Below are 16,219 nucleotides of genomic sequence, written 5' to 3'. Positions count from 1 at the left end.
GCTTGCGGTCCTTTGGCGGCGTTCTCTGCGCGCCGCGGGCTGTTGGCGTGGGGTCTGCGGGGAAAGGGGCAGGCGGGAGCCGTGTTCGTCCGGGAGGAGCATCCGTACGTCCCGGGAAACCTACTTGCGCCTGCGGATGATCGAAAGCCGTGGCTACGCATTGCTGGGAAGGTTGTTATTTCGTACAGTTGCTGCCCCGCGGAGAGCACTAAATCGAGAACCTTGGACCAAAATGTGTTTTCTTTCCCCACGACTTTTAATGCGTGTTTTAAGGGGTTTAAATCTGATGCAGTCAGGGGTCTAAAAATAATATCATCCACATTTCCTAGCATGTGCAAGATTCTCCGAACGGCCTTTGCATGTGTTCCAGCACACGGGCATTTGTGGAGATGCTACTTTGCAGTGGGGCAGATGGTGTTCCCCGTGGGTGCATGCAGCGAGACTCGCGTTTCCAGGAAGCTCCTCGATGCTGGCGAGAGGAGGGGTAGCAGAGTGTGGTCGGGGAGAGGCCGGGCAGTCATAGTTCGGATTTAAATGGGTAGGGAGTGCCCTAACCAGGAGGAATCAGCTTGCTTTGTTTGCAGAAAACGATGAACCTGAGTAATTTGCAGCTGTGGAAGACAGCAAGTCTGAGCTTATTCTTCATTAACTGGCAGGCTGATGTGTTTGTGTTTCTGTCATAATGTACCTACAGAATGTTGCATATAAAATAACGTGCTTCTTCATGTAGACAAATATTTATTTTGTAGTTAAATTTAAATTGTGCCAAAATGTATTTTGTTATTGTTGGATGCAGGGCTTCAATGAGACAATTTCGGTCTTCAAAAAATTACTTTATTCTTCCAGAATCTAAGTTTTTCTAAGTTAAATGCTACTTCTCTTTATTGTCAGAGTTATTCAGTCTCATTCTGTCATTGCTTTTCCTATAGTTTCACTAGTTTCTGATTTCTCACCTCATTTATGGATGGGAGGAAGTCAGTATGGAAGCAGAACACCCTTCTGGTTTTTTAATATATGATGGAAGTTAGCCTTATTGCTTTAAATAATGATTGAATTGAATTTATACCTAATTGAATCGACATTAAAAATAAAATTTAGATGATTAATTCCTTTGAAAAACGGGTTGATCTGCATTACAATTAGAAGTTAGTGGTTGAACGTGGAAGACCTGTGCAGTTTGCAACTGTGATTTTCCTCAGAAAATGGATATTTGGAGTGGACGTGTAGTGAGCGTTAGGCAGCATCATTAATCTTTGCAGATGTAGTACCATTATTAGCATCCCTTTTACCTCTGGGGCACATAGTTATCTTCAGTTCCCAGACACAAGTTTTATCTTGCATCAAATACTGTTTCTACAGTGTAGCTGTTCGGCAGCACAGTGCTGTTTATTAGCTGCCAGCCTGCCTTAAGTCTAGTAAATGTATGAAGGAGAGATATCTTCTGGCTTTGAGCAAGGAGTAAGAGTGAACACCTTGTTACATGAGATACTTTTTCCTTTGGTAGAACAATTTAAGGATTCAGAGAGGCAGACTTTATTATTGATTTTGATGTGTGTATTCCATTTGCCCAAAGAATCATTATGCAACTGTAGTGAAATTTAATGTTGATATTTTCTCCTGTTTTATTCTCTGCAATCCAAGACATCATTAATCTAGGCTGTGGATTTTATAGCTGATTAAGAGCTTGAAGGCATATTAGTCTGTGGATGTGGTCAGTTCTGTTGTCCTAAAGCCAGGATGAAGAGAGGAAAGAAGGTTCTCTTCCTTCAGAATATGACCCTTTTTTGTTCTTTTTTTCTTTTGGATCAGATCTTGAAGCATAGGGTGAAGGTTTCTCTTCACGGTGCATGGACGGAAAGCCAATGCGCAGGTAAGACTATGAAAAACAATTGTCCTTCTCTTGCCCAGATATGATAAATCACATGAGTTGGTTTCTGAAGTGCCTAGACATTTCTTTCTTTTTTTTTTTTGTTAAGCTCTGCCTAGGAAAATTATAATATAAAGTGTTCACTCTTAGTCCTTACTTAAATGTATTTAATTTTCTATATTTACAAGACCAGAAGTCTAAATGAATGTGCTGTTAGGAAGAGTACAGCAGACAAGTTATTATAATTCTCCATTCCCCATTTACTATCCTATTTAAAATTCAGTATTTAATTACTAATCTAATTGTGTGAAATAATCTGCCTGGGAATAAATTTAAACTTTAAGGGGCACTGTTTTTCCCCTTAACTAAAGGAATTTAGTTTCTTTGGTTGGGTAAGGTCCTGGGTTAAAAGGAGATTTCCTTTTCAAATTATGGGTGCCAGCTGCCTCAGTTCTAAGGAGTCGAAGGTGAAGCTGAAGTTTAATTCAGGGGAGTTCTTGCAGTGGTTATGTCAGAGACATCTGTTATATAGAGAAATGATTACCACAGTAAGTCAGGTTGATGACAGGTTGGCAAACAGGGTTGTCTGCTAGTTCTAGTTGCATTTCACTGTCCAGTGGCAATCACATGGAGAAACTTAACAGCAAATATGTTTCTGTATTTCTGTGTATGATACAGGCTGCGTGGAAGCAAAGTTTCCTGAAGTTTTGTACCTCTAAATGAAGTAAAAACAACTCACACAAATTGCTTAGTCTGTCTGCACTTTGTAGGATGTTGATAGTAGGGAAGCTTTTATTAACAATAATTCTGTAAACAGTCATGTAAAAGAAGAAAAGGAATTCTAATCATAGATGAATATGTAGAGCATATCTAGCTACAGCATTTGCAGAAACCATTAGCGCAGGTTCTGTATAAGAAGGCAATAAATAAATAGTCATTTAAACCCTTAAAGAGTGACACTGTATTGTTTAATTAAATGAACCTGACAAGCACAAGAAAAAAAGGCTGTGCTGCTGTTTCAGTTAAGCTAATGAGTAAACCTTGTGACATGATATGGGCATCACTGCTGTGAGGTTATGTATTGTTCAATATTTTTGCCAAGATAAGAAATGTGGTTTGGAAAATGAGCTGTATGTGACTTTTACAGTGAGTTCCTTCTTTAAGACAGATTAAGTAGCAGATGAGCTTTCTTCCATCTTAGTCTTCTACAGTGTAAACTGTTTAAACATTAACCAGTGTAAAACCACAGCTTTTCAGGTTCTTGTGTTGTACTTCATTTATCAAAATCTTTTTGCAAGATGACATAAAATTGGTGACTGGCTTGGCTTGTTTTCTTGTTTTCTATTTTTTGTGTTCCTAGTGGAAAAATTGAGGTTCTAAATTTTTTTTGTCTGCTGTTTTCTGCATGTTGCATTGAGGCAGAAAATTGAAGTGCTGAAGTTCATGTCTTTAGTGGGTTTGTGGCCTTGGACTTGCTATCATGGAAGTTCTGTCTGCTACTCAGACTAGGTGGTTTTACTGGTGGGCAACAGCTGGGTGCCAAAGTAATAAAGGTTTTCTGTTGTGATGCTGATCTTGGCACTTCAGGCTTTGGGGGAGTTTTAAATTTTATGTGGGTAATGGGTGCAGACCTGACCTTTGAGTACTTTTTGTTTTCTCTCCCTCTCTGGCAAAACAGGTTAAGGCATGGATAGCAAGTTTGACATATTTACGTGGTTTTACTTTTGATCTAACTTAGCTGATCGCTGTGCCTCAGTGTATTGTACTGCCTCAGTCTAGGCTGACAAGCAGGGCTCTATCACAAGCTGTGGACTTCAATTCTCAAATGTGCTTGCATGTTTTAAGGGCCTCTGTGTGAATTGTTAAAATTTGTTTGTTGTTCTACTGTTGTTCTACATTTAGCAGAAAATGATAAAAGATTCCTGACTGAACTTTAAGCTCCCAGATCTTCCTATAAGGTCCAGCTAAGCAAATGGTACAGCATTTTCTTTTATCCTTTTATCCTGTTATTCAGGGCTCTGCAGCCATTTAATACCACATGCAAGAGTCCTGTTAGATATTGCAAGAAGAGGGAAGTGACACTTGGTCTGTACTCTGTTAGTAAACATGGTGACTTGGTATCAAATGTGTACAGCATTCAGAGGATGGGAAGTACAATTTGAACAGAAAAGGAGTTGCAGATACTTCTGTCAAAGGTATAGTAAACACATTGATGTTGGAACAGGATTTATCTTGCTGTCCTGGTTTCAGCTGGGACAGAGTTAAATTTCTTCCTAATAGCTGGTGCAGTGCTGTGTTTCAGCTTTCATGTGAGAATAATGCTGATAACACACTGATGTTCTAGTTGTTGCTAAGTAGTGCTTACCCTTATCATGGACTTTTCAGTTTCCCATGCCCTGCCAGTGAGGAGTTGCACAAGAAGCCAGGAGGGAACAGAGACAGGGCACCAGACCCAAACTAGCCAAAGGGGTATTCCATACCACAGCACATCATGCCCAGTATACAATATGGGGAAGTTGGCTAGAAGGGGCTGATTACTGCTTGGGGATGGGCTGGGTATCAGTCAGCGGGTGGTGAGCAATTGTATTGTGCATCACTTGTATTTGCTGGTTTGGGGGTGTGGGGTCCCCTTTTAGTTTTGTATCTTTGTGATTGTTATTTCTGCTATTATTATCATTATAAGATAGTACTTTATTTTAGTTATTAAACTGTTCTTATCTCAACCTGCAGGTTTTGCATTCTTTTGATTCTCCTCCCATCCCGCCTGAGGAGAGAGAAGTGGGGGGGGTGAGTGAGTGGCTACATGGTACTGCGTTTCTGGCAGGGTTTAAACCATGACACTTGCATTAGGAATGAAGTGACAGTTGGGGCAGGCTATACTTTCTCTGTCCGGGAGGAGCAAGGGAACACTGTTTTGCTGAAGGAAAAAACAAGGCAGAGGGGACCTCTCAGTAAAGGGCATAGTCCTGCAGTACCTGAGCAAGGAGGGCAGAGCAAATTCAATAACCAGGGTCAGTCAAGAGTCCAGTACTCATCAGGCAAGTCTGTAGTGATGAAGAAGGGCTGAGGTCAAGCCAGGAAGCCAGCTCAGCAGATCAGTGTCATTGGAGTGCAAGGTCAGGTGCAGATGTGCTCAGGCCAGGCACAAGGGCTTGAGCAGCTCCCAAGCAAAGTGGGGAGGTCCTCCTACCTCTTTCCTCTTCCCTGCAGCCTAATTCCAGGTTACAGCAGTGCTGTACTGTAGCAGCCTCGAGCACAGGCAGCCACACCATGCTGAGGGGTAGTCTTCAGACCCCAGTGGTGTGCTTGGGGCCCTCGTGTGCGCTTAAAGTTAACCAATAGCTTGGACATAGCTCTTGACCAAGATAAAATACAAAAGGCTTAGGAAGATTTTGAAAGACTCCAGTAATGACTTCATCTTTCAGAGTATGGACATCCTCATTCTTGGTGAAACTGAGTTTTCTAGGCTTGGTCAGTAAAAATCATACTAAACAATGGAATAGGGACATATCGTAGAAGCATAGAATGGTTTGTTTTGGGTTGGAAGAGACCTTAAAGCTCATGTAGTTCCAATCCCCCCGCCTTGGGTAGGGACATCTTCCAGTAGACCAGGTTTCTTGAAGCCCCATCCAGTGTGGCCTTGAACACTTTTAGGGATGGGACATCCACAATTTTTCTGGGCAACCTGTTCCAGTACCTCACCACCGTCATAGTAAATATATACCAGATCCTTGCTGCTCTCCTCTTGAGTAATGTAAAATACTGTTGCAGTCAGGTTTATCTGCTTGTTTGCGTGACTCAGGCTCATTGACAATGTGTATCTAAACCTTGCTGGCTAGGTAAGAAGAGGAATTGGTGGTATTTTTAAGAATAATCAGACTTTTAGCTAACTAATTCCTAGAGTATTGATAGTCATAATAAAGCACTTCCATTTACTTAGTTGGCAGTGTTGTCACTTCTGTCATCAAAGGTATTGCATTTGGCTAGGCCAAATCAAAGATCTTTGTTCTGGCAGTTTTGTAACCAATATAGGAAATAATATATTATTTGTGTATGTGTTAAATTCAAAGCAAGGCATTGACAGAAATTGCTACTGGCTTGTTTTGTTATTTTCATTTGCTACTGAAATCCAGTAGTGATGTATGATTTTGGATTTCAGTTGATATTTTCAGTCTGAGACTTGTTCTGTTGCATAGGTCAGCCTATTTTTGTTTTCCTGAACAATGTTAAAGCTTGCTTATAATCTCATGCTAAAACATATGTTAACCTAAAAAGAATTAAAAAAAAAAAAAATGCAGGCCACTGACTTGGAAGCTAAGGAGCTCTAGGACAGTAGTGGAGAGATTTTTTTTTTTTTTTTTTTTTTTTTAAGATATGTTAGTAGATATCTTTTTGAACTTTGGAAGGAGCTGCTATAAGCTCCTAGCATGGATGTTTCACAGATGTCTGTGTTAATGAGTAAAGTTTTGGCAACTGGTGTAGCCTAGTAAAATGGAGGCAGAGCAGCATATTTATCTAGCTCACTTAGTGTTGCAGACTGCCTGTGTTTCTATTTGTGCTTTTCAGCAGCACACTACAGAAACTGATCCTTTGTCAGCCCTTTCTTAATCCCATTGTATTTGCTGATTTCCCCAGACCTGCATTGTGATGGAAGCTAATCCCAGAAAATCTGCATAGCTGGGTGTGAATCTTTTTATCCTTGCATACACATTTCTTCCAATCCTCAACCCCTCTTCATCACCCCGAGTGTTCAGGAGCAGCTCTTAGCTTTGCATGTGTGTGTGGGGAGGCAGCTAGCCTGCTATGCGAGGATCAAGTGTTGCCTTCTGTCTTTCACACCTCTAAGTACTGACTCATCATTTCATTCTCGATGCATACATATGCATAATGCACACATAATGCAGTTAAATTGTTATACCTGTGGAGGCACTTGCTATCAGACAGTGTCCTTCTAATTCATGCTTCCATGCCTGTGTAAGCAGCAACTCACAGTGCAATGCAGGCACTCAGATGAACGCTGATGGGAACAATGCAGGAACACCTCCAGATCTTACTAACCGGACTCCCTTTCAGTCAGTTTATTTAAAGGCTTGTACAGCAGTTTCATTTGGGCAGAAAAGTCCTGTTCTGTCCTGTCTTGGCTAGGAAGGATTACTGCCTAAATCTGGCCAGTCATGTGGCATAAGATGGTCCACCCCATTGCGCTGTGTCAGCAAAGAGTCTTGGGTGATGGGATTGACAAGGTACACTGTATTCCTTGTGGCAGCATAGGCTTAATCTAATCTTTCTGTACTTAGAATCTGTGCCAGTCTAAAAAGTTCTCTGAGATTTGCAGTAAGGCTGTTTTTAGTGGGAGTTGTCTTTGAGGAAAGCCTACGGGTGTAGTGGAGGGATTCTGCTTTCCAGAAGCAGGTATTGTCTTAGATATAGGTCATGTCTTCTGCTATGTTAGTTACATGGAATGGGTTTTTGGTTTGGAGAATTCTTGTTCTGTACTGTTGTGATTTGACTGACCAAAAATTATTACAGTAAGTGTGTGTCTTAATAGGGCTCTTATTTTTCTTTTTTTCTCCCAGGGTTGGTTTGACATAGCTTGAAAGTCCTAATGCACAGTAAAAATCTGTTTGGCTTGCTTGGCAAGAGCTAGACTCTACAGGGAGATTTTTGTCACTAACTTTCTCCATCTCTTGGTAGAGGGATTAAATTACTTGCCCTCTGGCCTTAGCTGCTAAGAAGCATGAAAGTAAGCTAATAAGGTAAATTAATCTTTAGTCAAGGTTTCTTGGGGGTTTTTGTAGGGGTACCATTAAACTTGATTTGTCTATGTTGCTGTGAGGAGAGCTTAGCACATTTTTCATGAGGAACTTGGCAGAGCTTTGAAAATGGTTGTCAAACCCTACAAGGTGAATTTGGGTTGTGAGGGACAAGAGTGGGTGGAGGAGAGTGAGAGGCAGTATAACAGCAGAAGGATTTGTCAGAGGTGTCAGAAAAGTAGAATGGTGATGGATATAAAAAAAAAAGATGGAATGGGGGTAAACCCCAGGGCATTTGAGGTGCAGAGGCTGAACAGGAACAAGGAACAAAACCGAGACAGGAGACCCAGCTGGTAATGGTCTGAAACATCTGAATGTGATGATGAAGAAGAGAGTATGGGGGGAATGGGAAAACAGGCTAAGATGCAAGTGAATAATTTGAACGACTGCAAAGAGGCTGGTTTCCCTGTGGTTAGAAAATGTGTTTGACATAGTAATGAGAGGAAAAGATGTGAGTTACTTTTTCCTTTTTTTTTAATTCTTTCCTTCAAGCATGCTGCAAAATACATTGAGCAATGGCAATGCAAAGTTAGATTTCTTTTTAACTCTTAATATGAACCAAGTGAAGTAGTGACAGCTCACAGATAACAGTGTACGAGAGAAGGTGGTAATGGATAGCATGTATTGGGTCTTTCAGTATATCTTAACCAGCTAGAATACTAACTGGATAATTCATAACTATCAGTATTCTGGTATTTTGTGCAGTATGCTTTAATTGATGTAAGTGGTGGTTTTCCTTTGAAGTGTGAAGAGGAAATAGTTTCCTTTATTTTCCTTATTTTCATAGTAATCGATATGTTACTGGCATTTATGCATCTTTTTTAATTGTGCGTATGATATGTGGCAGAAATTCACATATGCTATGCTTGGAACATGCAAAATGCCACCTCAGGTATGTGTGTACTGATCTGCTTATTTAGTCTGATTGCTGAAAATAGAGTTGGGTTTAATTCTCGTTTAGCACTGATTTCAGTCATAATGTGTTGTAAAGTCTGGGGTGTAGGCAGACATCTCTGCAAAGTGAGGTTTGAGGTGTGTCATCTTGGTTCATGCTTGCAGAACTGCAGAAGGGCTTGGAGAAATACTGTATTCCCATTCTATTGGGTTAGTAGTATATGTGAAAAGTGTGGTCTGTCAGCATGTCATGCTGCTGTGCAGAGGAGTACTGCACTTAGGCTGTGGCAGAGCTGACATCTGCTCAGGGAAGTGAGGGATAAAGGAAAGGTACCTGAACTTTCATAAAGAAGAACATCAGCTAGCTAACATGTTGCACGTGGAACTTGGAAGATAGTATGTTGTTCCTACTCTGTGTCAGCAGCTTGTTTTTTATATTCTCAAGTCATTCCTCATCTCTAAAGTTATCATCTTGACTTTATTTTCTTCCTTTTTCACTAGGCCAATAGTTGTAGATACTTTGACTTTTTTTGACTTTTTCCTGGTCAGTCTGATAATCTCAATTGCCTTCTGCAGTTCTTAGTCTGCCATTCTTGGGAAAGATTAACCTTCTTTTGAAACGTGTCAGGGAAGTTGGATTGAGTCAGAAGCCTCCATAATTCCAAAATAACTGGTGATGATTAAATGGATATTCTGTGAACCTGAAACACTCATGGTAGGCTGCAGGCTATTTTAAATTACTGAAGTCTGTGTGACAGTTTAGTGTGTTCAGATATCAGTGATGAGTGACCCTCTAAAAACAGTAGATAGAAGAACAGAAAAGTTTGGCTAAATCATGCAGCTGGAATTCTTCACAGTGGAAATCCATCTCCAGCTCTGTTAAGGAAAACTCAAGTGACAATGGGCAAGTCAGCTAATCTTTTCTGCTTTGAGTCACTCTCTGTGAAATGGGGATATTGCTTCTCTACCACACAAGGCTATTATGAGGTTCAGCTAATGAATATGTATGTGTAGTTGGATATTACAGCCATGTGTCATAGAAAGCATATAAAAATAGATGTAAATATAAGCTTCTTGCAAGTTGACATTTGTTTACTTCTAGGTATGCTTTGGTTTGAGACAGATTCCTCCTTCACGTAATCATGTGCTTGTTTCTGTTACAGCATGGAGCTACAGGCAGTGCTGGTTTTGTGCTTGTAATCAGTGCGAGCTGTAGAGCGCTTTGGCTTACAGTTGGTGGTAGATTAGGTGACGATGGTCCTGTCTTATGACTTCCTCCACTGCAGGTGTACCAGTACTCGACCAGGAGAGACCGGAATGGATGTGACTAGCCGTTGCACACTTGGAGATCCTAACAAACTGCCAGAAGGGGTGCCACAGCCTGCTCGCATGCCCTACATTTCTGACAAGCACCCTCGACAAACCTTGGAAGTCATCAATCTTCTGAGGAAGCACCGGGAATTGTGTGATGTGGTGCTAGTAGTTGGTGCAAAGAAGATCTACGCCCACAGGGTGATTCTATCAGCCTGCAGCCCTTACTTCCGAGCCATGTTCACTGGGGAACTGGCAGAGTCTCGGCAGACAGAAGTAGTAATTAGAGACATCGATGAAAGGGCCATGGAACTGCTGATTGACTTTGCATACACCTCTCAGATCACTGTAGAAGAGGGAAATGTCCAGACCTTGTTGCCAGCTGCTTGCCTTCTCCAGTTGGCTGAGATCCAGGAGGCCTGCTGTGAGTTCCTTAAGAGACAGTTGGACCCTTCCAATTGCCTGGGCATCCGAGCTTTTGCTGACACTCACTCATGCCGTGAACTGTTAAGGATTGCTGACAAGTTCACACAGCATAACTTCCAGGAGGTAAGAAGTGAGTGTGTTGGAGTTAGGGTGTAAAATGTATGAATGTGTCCTATGACAGCTTTGAGCAGCTCTCATCTTGTGCTTCTTTCCAAATCCTGCTATTACATTTGCTGTGTGCCATAATAGTGATGGGTACCAGTCATTAGGTGGGGAAGAAAGAGGAAAGAGGTACTTGTAGGACTGTGTTGTACTGGTGGTTTGTATGTGATCCATAGCATTTCTTAAAGTTGGGTGGCAAGTGCTACGTGGACGGCAAGATTGCAGGTGTAGCTGGAGTTTGGCGGTGAATCTGACAGGACTGCATAATGGTATGATGTTTCATTTCCCTTTCAGAAATGTTCTGGATTCTACATGATTGGAGGGGAGATAGGTGTTAAAGTAAGGACAGTGCATCAACAGAACCAAAAAAATTTGATGTTAAGTTTAGGGATTGGAAAGGTGGGTGTATGGGAGAGCACGCAGCTGCCTCAGTGGAGTCTTCAGTTCCCTTGCTGTAGCAGAACTAGGGTTTTGCATCTATTATTCAGCAGAAACTGTTTAATTTTGTAGCTTACCTTTTTAAACTTGAGTCTCTTCCTATCTGACTCTCTGCCTGGGTGTTTCTGTTTTTGTTTTGTTTTTTTGGTTGTGTGTTTGTTTTTGTTTTTGTTTTTTTTTTTGTTTTTTTTTTTTTAGGAGTGGGAAATTGCCAGCAACTGTTTCAGGGAAGGATCAGCATAATAATTAAGAATTTTGTGAGCGGTAGTCTGGGAAGAGTGGGTCTTTACTTTGCCGTTACACCCAGATGCAGAAAGGAGCCCAGTGCTTTAAGTGGTGTCTTTCCTGAGCCCTGGTTGGAAGGGTAAAAATTTGTGTGTGTTTGGGAACCAGCTGCTCTGTAGGAGTGTGCTCGGCATGGACGTCTGTTCCCCTGCTAAAAGAAATTAGTCTCTTGCCTCTTCTAGAAACTGCACTCTTCCATCCCTTGGAACATGTAGCCTGCTGTGGAGAAATCGCCTCTTTCCACCTGCTTCATAGGTAGATGTTTTCCAAAGGGAGTAACTCTGGTATCAACTCCTGGTGCTCATTTAGTGTCCCCAGAGAAGCTGCAGTATGTAAGTGCTGTAATTGATTGCAGCTTGCTGATTTTCTTTTCCCTGCAGGAAACAGATTGGAATTGTATTAATTTCAGTCAGAAAAAATATGAGCAGAAGCAAACACAATTGAACTTGAGTGTTGGACACATTGAAGACAATACTTGGTATCTAACTGTAGACACATTAGTTTACTCTAAAAGTTGTAGTTAAATACATCTTTCCTATCTGTAAAGACTAGAAAATAGAACTTGTGGTTTAAGATGAGAGCTTGTGTTTTGCAGAACTTGGTGATTTCCCAAAAGCCTGACATTTTAACTGTCCATTTCATGTGCTCTGTGCTTGCTCTGCATTTAATTTCTTCTACATTTTTTTTGGAGGGGAGCAGGATGGTAAACAGATGGCCATTTTTTTCAGTGCTTGGTTGTTTTAATGGTTAGATCTGTGCTGCTCTTGTTATTACATGAGTAGGGCATGCTTACAAGCCTCTAACTTTTTAACAGCATAACAATTTTGTTTTAAAATGTTTTAGCATTAATACATATAGCTGGCTGTTAAGGGCTGCTTGCTATGGGGTTCTTTTCTTTTGCAGTCTCTCAGAAACAGCTGTCTTCCTTATCCCTGTTAAAACACACAAAGCAAAAGTTTTGGGCTCAAAACCACTCCTACTCAAAGATGGGGCAAATTAAAATTGACTTAACTGAATCATGGCCTCCGGAAAACAATTGCTTAGATTAGAGCACTATTTTTTTTGGCCTGGGCAGGTTTTGATGTCCCTTTCAGTGCCCTGGGAAATTTGCAGCTCTTCATCCTTAATGATCATTTCTTTGCTCCTACTCCTTTCTCTGCAGACAGTCTTAGTGGTGCTGCTTGTTGGGATTGTGTTCTAATCTGCTATTATTTTCCATCTGGAGAGTGGTTTGGTAATCTCTGATGGAAGCCAGTGATATCACTACTTAATCCTCCTCTACTGTGGAGGCTGAGAACTGATAAAAATGTACCTTCCTCTGCAGAGGCTGTACGCTCATCATTCCTCTGAGCTGGGAAGAAATGCCAGATGGGAATTTCCTGAATGACGATGTAAAATATTAAGCACTAGGCATCAGGCCAAACCATGCAGTTACCCTGAACGCAATTTGAATTGCTTCATGTCCTCTGCTGCACTAACCTCTAGTTCTATTGATTTTTCTGTGTATTGCTGCATTACATCATTAACTTCTTGGTAAAATATTTTTCCAAGTTTTCAATTTGCCTTAATTTGTTGCCTAAATCCCCTAGTGAATCTTGTGGATACAATGTTAAATGGTTTCGTTAACAACTCTGCTGTACCAGAACAACTTTTGTACTTTTTTTTTTTGTTTGGTCTCTGACACCTTTGTGAAGGGAAAAATGTATTCAAGGATGAACAACTTGTATTTTGTATCAACAGACAAAAAATGCACCCCATATTATATACTTCGACATTTGTTCTATCTGTTTGTAAAAGCATCAGTGCACATGAATACTGTAGAGGAAATGAAGCCCATCCAATTCTTGTTTAATAAGAAGTCAGTCTAATAGACCATTAGTAATATTAGGTAATTATTAGTGTCCTGATAATTAAGCCAGAATAAGGCAAAGCATTTAAAGTAATTTACTATGTAAACTAACAAGTTGCATAGTGGTAATGATTTGGTGTGCAGAAGTGCTTCCAGTACTTTGAGTTTTGTGAGGCTATCAATGGAACTGGGTTTTCTGAGGGTGGAAGGGAGAGTCTGGCTGACCATCCTTACCTCATAAATTTCTAGAGTCTCTGTTTTCAGTCTCCGAGGCTGCATTTACAAACTGTCAGAGTAAAGTTTAGACATAAGCTAGTCAGTGTAGAAAGGAGAGACACTATGTAAAAGTGCTGATAAAGATCTTTTAATGATCAACCCAGTTCTTACTCTAAGCCTGAAGAAGTGTGGGTTAGCCTGTCCCTAAAAGCCCATGGAATCCAAGAACAGTCTTGTAACTGATCTCGTTGTGGTCTTTTTTTTAACAATATTTTTTATTGTCAGTAACTTGGCAATTTTTGTGTATATGTTCAGTGCTTTTAAGTAATTTCTTTAGGTAATTAAAAGGACTGCACAACTGACTCCTGTTGAGATGGTTGTGTCAAGATATTTTTCTTTAATTTATGCTGCAAATCATAAGTCATAGAATTCTAATGTGCTCACAAATTACAAGAACACGGCCAATATTCAGTTATTTTTTTGTCACTGAACCTCTTGGAGATTACAGGCTATGAACTGGGAATGATTGTAGGGAAGCCAAGATGGCAGTTATCAATCAAACCATTTCTGCAGATCTCTTTATTTTGATTCTTGCATTTTTCCCATGGTACCTGCGAAGAAGACATGGCTGTGCATGAGCTCTGTAACTTCCCAAGGCAGTCGCAGACTGACTCGTGTGCTCTGCAGTGTGTTGTGTGAGCAGTTCTCCAGTGACAGCTAAAGCCGTCTGAGAAACACGGTTGCTATCTTGGGTGCTGAAGGAATTATATTTGAAGATTGTCAGTGGCTTGAATTTCCCAAGAGATCAGTTTTTAGGGCCTTAGGAGGCTCCGATTTCCTCTCTAGTGCATCTGGACTTGTGCATACTCGCATCTTAAGAGCAAATGAAAGAGGCAGTATCAAATGAGTCCATCTCCCTTACCTGAAGTATTTTTGTTCTGCCACAGATAAGACTTCCCATGTTCTCTACAATGCCTCTGGTAACTTGTTTCTGAGACTTTTATTTTGTTCTGTGTTTTGAATTTCTTGTGAATAGAACCCCTCTATTCTGATAGTGCTTTTCAGTCACATATTTATCACCTTTGCAACATTTTAATTTCTGCTTTGTGTTAGACATGCTGAACAAGGACACTGATTTTAAAGAAGGTCTTTGTTTTGGTTTTTTTTTTTCCCCCCTATATTTTGAAATCCGATCAGTGTGTTCTGTGGTTTAAAGTGTCCTACAAGAAACAATTTTGTGTAAAGGTCCTTTTCACTTGCATTCCCATCTAAAAGTGTCTTTGTTGTGTTGCAAAGGACTGCATTCTGCTCTGTGCAGCAAACCCTTCGCATGTGTGATGTCAAAACTGATGGGTATTTGGCACTTTACTGGATCCGTCCATTAGATTCTAATTCAGGTGGACTATATCCTCTTTAGAGTTGCACTGAAGTGCTGGTGTGGTGTATGCTCTGGTACTTTGGCCATTGTCCTTACTTCTTTTTTCACCCTCCCTTTTCTGTTTAACCAGGTAATGGAAAGTGAGGAGTTCATGCTGCTTCCTGCCAATCAGCTCATAGATATTATATCCAGTGACGAGTTAAATGTTCGCAGTGAAGAGCAGGTGTTCAATGCAGTGATGGCCTGGGTGAAATACAGCATTCAGGAAAGAAGACCCCAGCTGCCACAGGTAATCTTGAGCACAGTAATATTTGAGGCTGCTTTATTCAGAAGAAGAATGATGAGGGCTGATACGGTGGTGCCACAGCAGTGTCAGTTCTGATTTTATGCAAAGCTCCAGTAAATCTGTCTGACTTCCACCTATGGTAGATGGCTTGCACTCTGTTCATCTAGGCAGGAAGGTGCACTGTCTGGAGTCTTCAGCAGGGGCTTTGTTGAATTGTTTCCAGGTAGGACTTGCCAAACTAGATCACTCCAGTCGTCTGTCCAGACAAACCTGTCTGCATTGCTTTGAGTGTTGTATAAAAACCACAGTGGATTTAAAAAAAAAAAAAAAAAAAAAAAAAAAAAAAAAACCCAAGGAGTATAAAAAAAAAAAAAAAAAAAAAAAAAAAAAAAAAAAATCATCTGTGGTGTATCTTTAAGCTCTGCTGCTTGATGCCTCGGCCCTCGTGATCCTATACTGGAGCTTGTCAGAATGGTTTTGTTGAAATATGATGCTTCATCTAAGCCAAGCCATTTCACAGAGAAGTACCCATTCTGACAAAGCTTGTCAGCTGGAAAGCCTCTGAAGTCTCAGGCTTTCTGATCAAAAGAGGTGAGAGTCTGCCTGCCTTAGTGTTTCTGCTTTGAAAATAGACGTTAAGTACAACTTTATTTAGTTGAAAGCTTTGAAAATTGTTTTAAATAAACCAAGCCAGAAAATCCTGCTGTTCTCAAGGTAGCTCTTAATGCTCTTGTAAATGTTTGCCTTTTTAGGCCTCTCTGTCTATACCTGCTTTCACCTCCGAATTCTAAACCATTGTGAAAAGCATGTTGCTTGTTATAGCTCCTTTACTACGCAATACTGCTCACATTTAAGAGAGCTAAATGGTTGCTAAAACTTTTAAGTAAACTAGCATTTCAGGCAAATGTATTGACATCTGTAATTTTGTAGAGGTTTTTAATTGTGACCTTGTTTTCAGCTGTTAATAGGTCCAGTGGCTAGTTCCCTTTCAAAGACTGATATTTTGCTGGGTATATAAATGGGTATATTGAAAAGATAAAGGTGCTGTAAGAGGAGCTAAAATGCCAGGGTTTGGCTGTGTAAATGACTGTGCATGTTTGCCAGAGGAATTAATAACTCTTTTTCAAAATCTTTTAGCCACTATTTTCCATTTGGCTTCTTGCGTCTCTGTGGGTGTATGTGGTTTACCATATAAGTTCTGTTTTGTGTTTTAGGTCCTGCAGCATGTCCGTCTACCACTCCTGAGTCCCAAGTTTCTTGTGGGTACAGTGGGTTCTGATCCGCTTATTAAGAG

At 40.6% G+C, this 16,219-nt stretch overlaps 1 protein-coding gene across 1 annotated transcript in view; it reads left to right on the top strand.

Annotated features, from left to right (window-relative positions):
• Window positions 1–1,805: 1,805 nt before the first annotated feature.
• Window positions 1,806–16,219, top strand: part of KLHL20 (kelch-like family member 20) — a 22,839-nt gene continuing 8,425 nt past the window's right edge. The window contains exons 1-4 of the mRNA XM_010019434.1: window positions 1,806–1,870; window positions 9,861–10,434; window positions 14,770–14,928; window positions 16,140–16,219. Of these exons, the coding sequence (XP_010017736.1) occupies window positions 1,848–1,870; window positions 9,861–10,434; window positions 14,770–14,928; window positions 16,140–16,219 (836 nt within the window). The 5' untranslated portion in view covers window positions 1,806–1,847. The remainder of the gene's footprint in view (window positions 1,871–9,860; window positions 10,435–14,769; window positions 14,929–16,139) is intronic.

This window comes from Nestor notabilis, unplaced genomic scaffold (genome assembly GCF_000696875.1).
Source record: "Nestor notabilis isolate BGI_N333 unplaced genomic scaffold, ASM69687v1 scaffold3378, whole genome shotgun sequence".
Classification (NCBI taxonomy): domain Eukaryota; kingdom Metazoa; phylum Chordata; class Aves; order Psittaciformes; family Psittacidae; genus Nestor; species Nestor notabilis.
The sequence above is the reverse complement of the archived record's forward strand: the minus strand, read 5'-3'. Positions and strand labels throughout refer to the sequence as shown.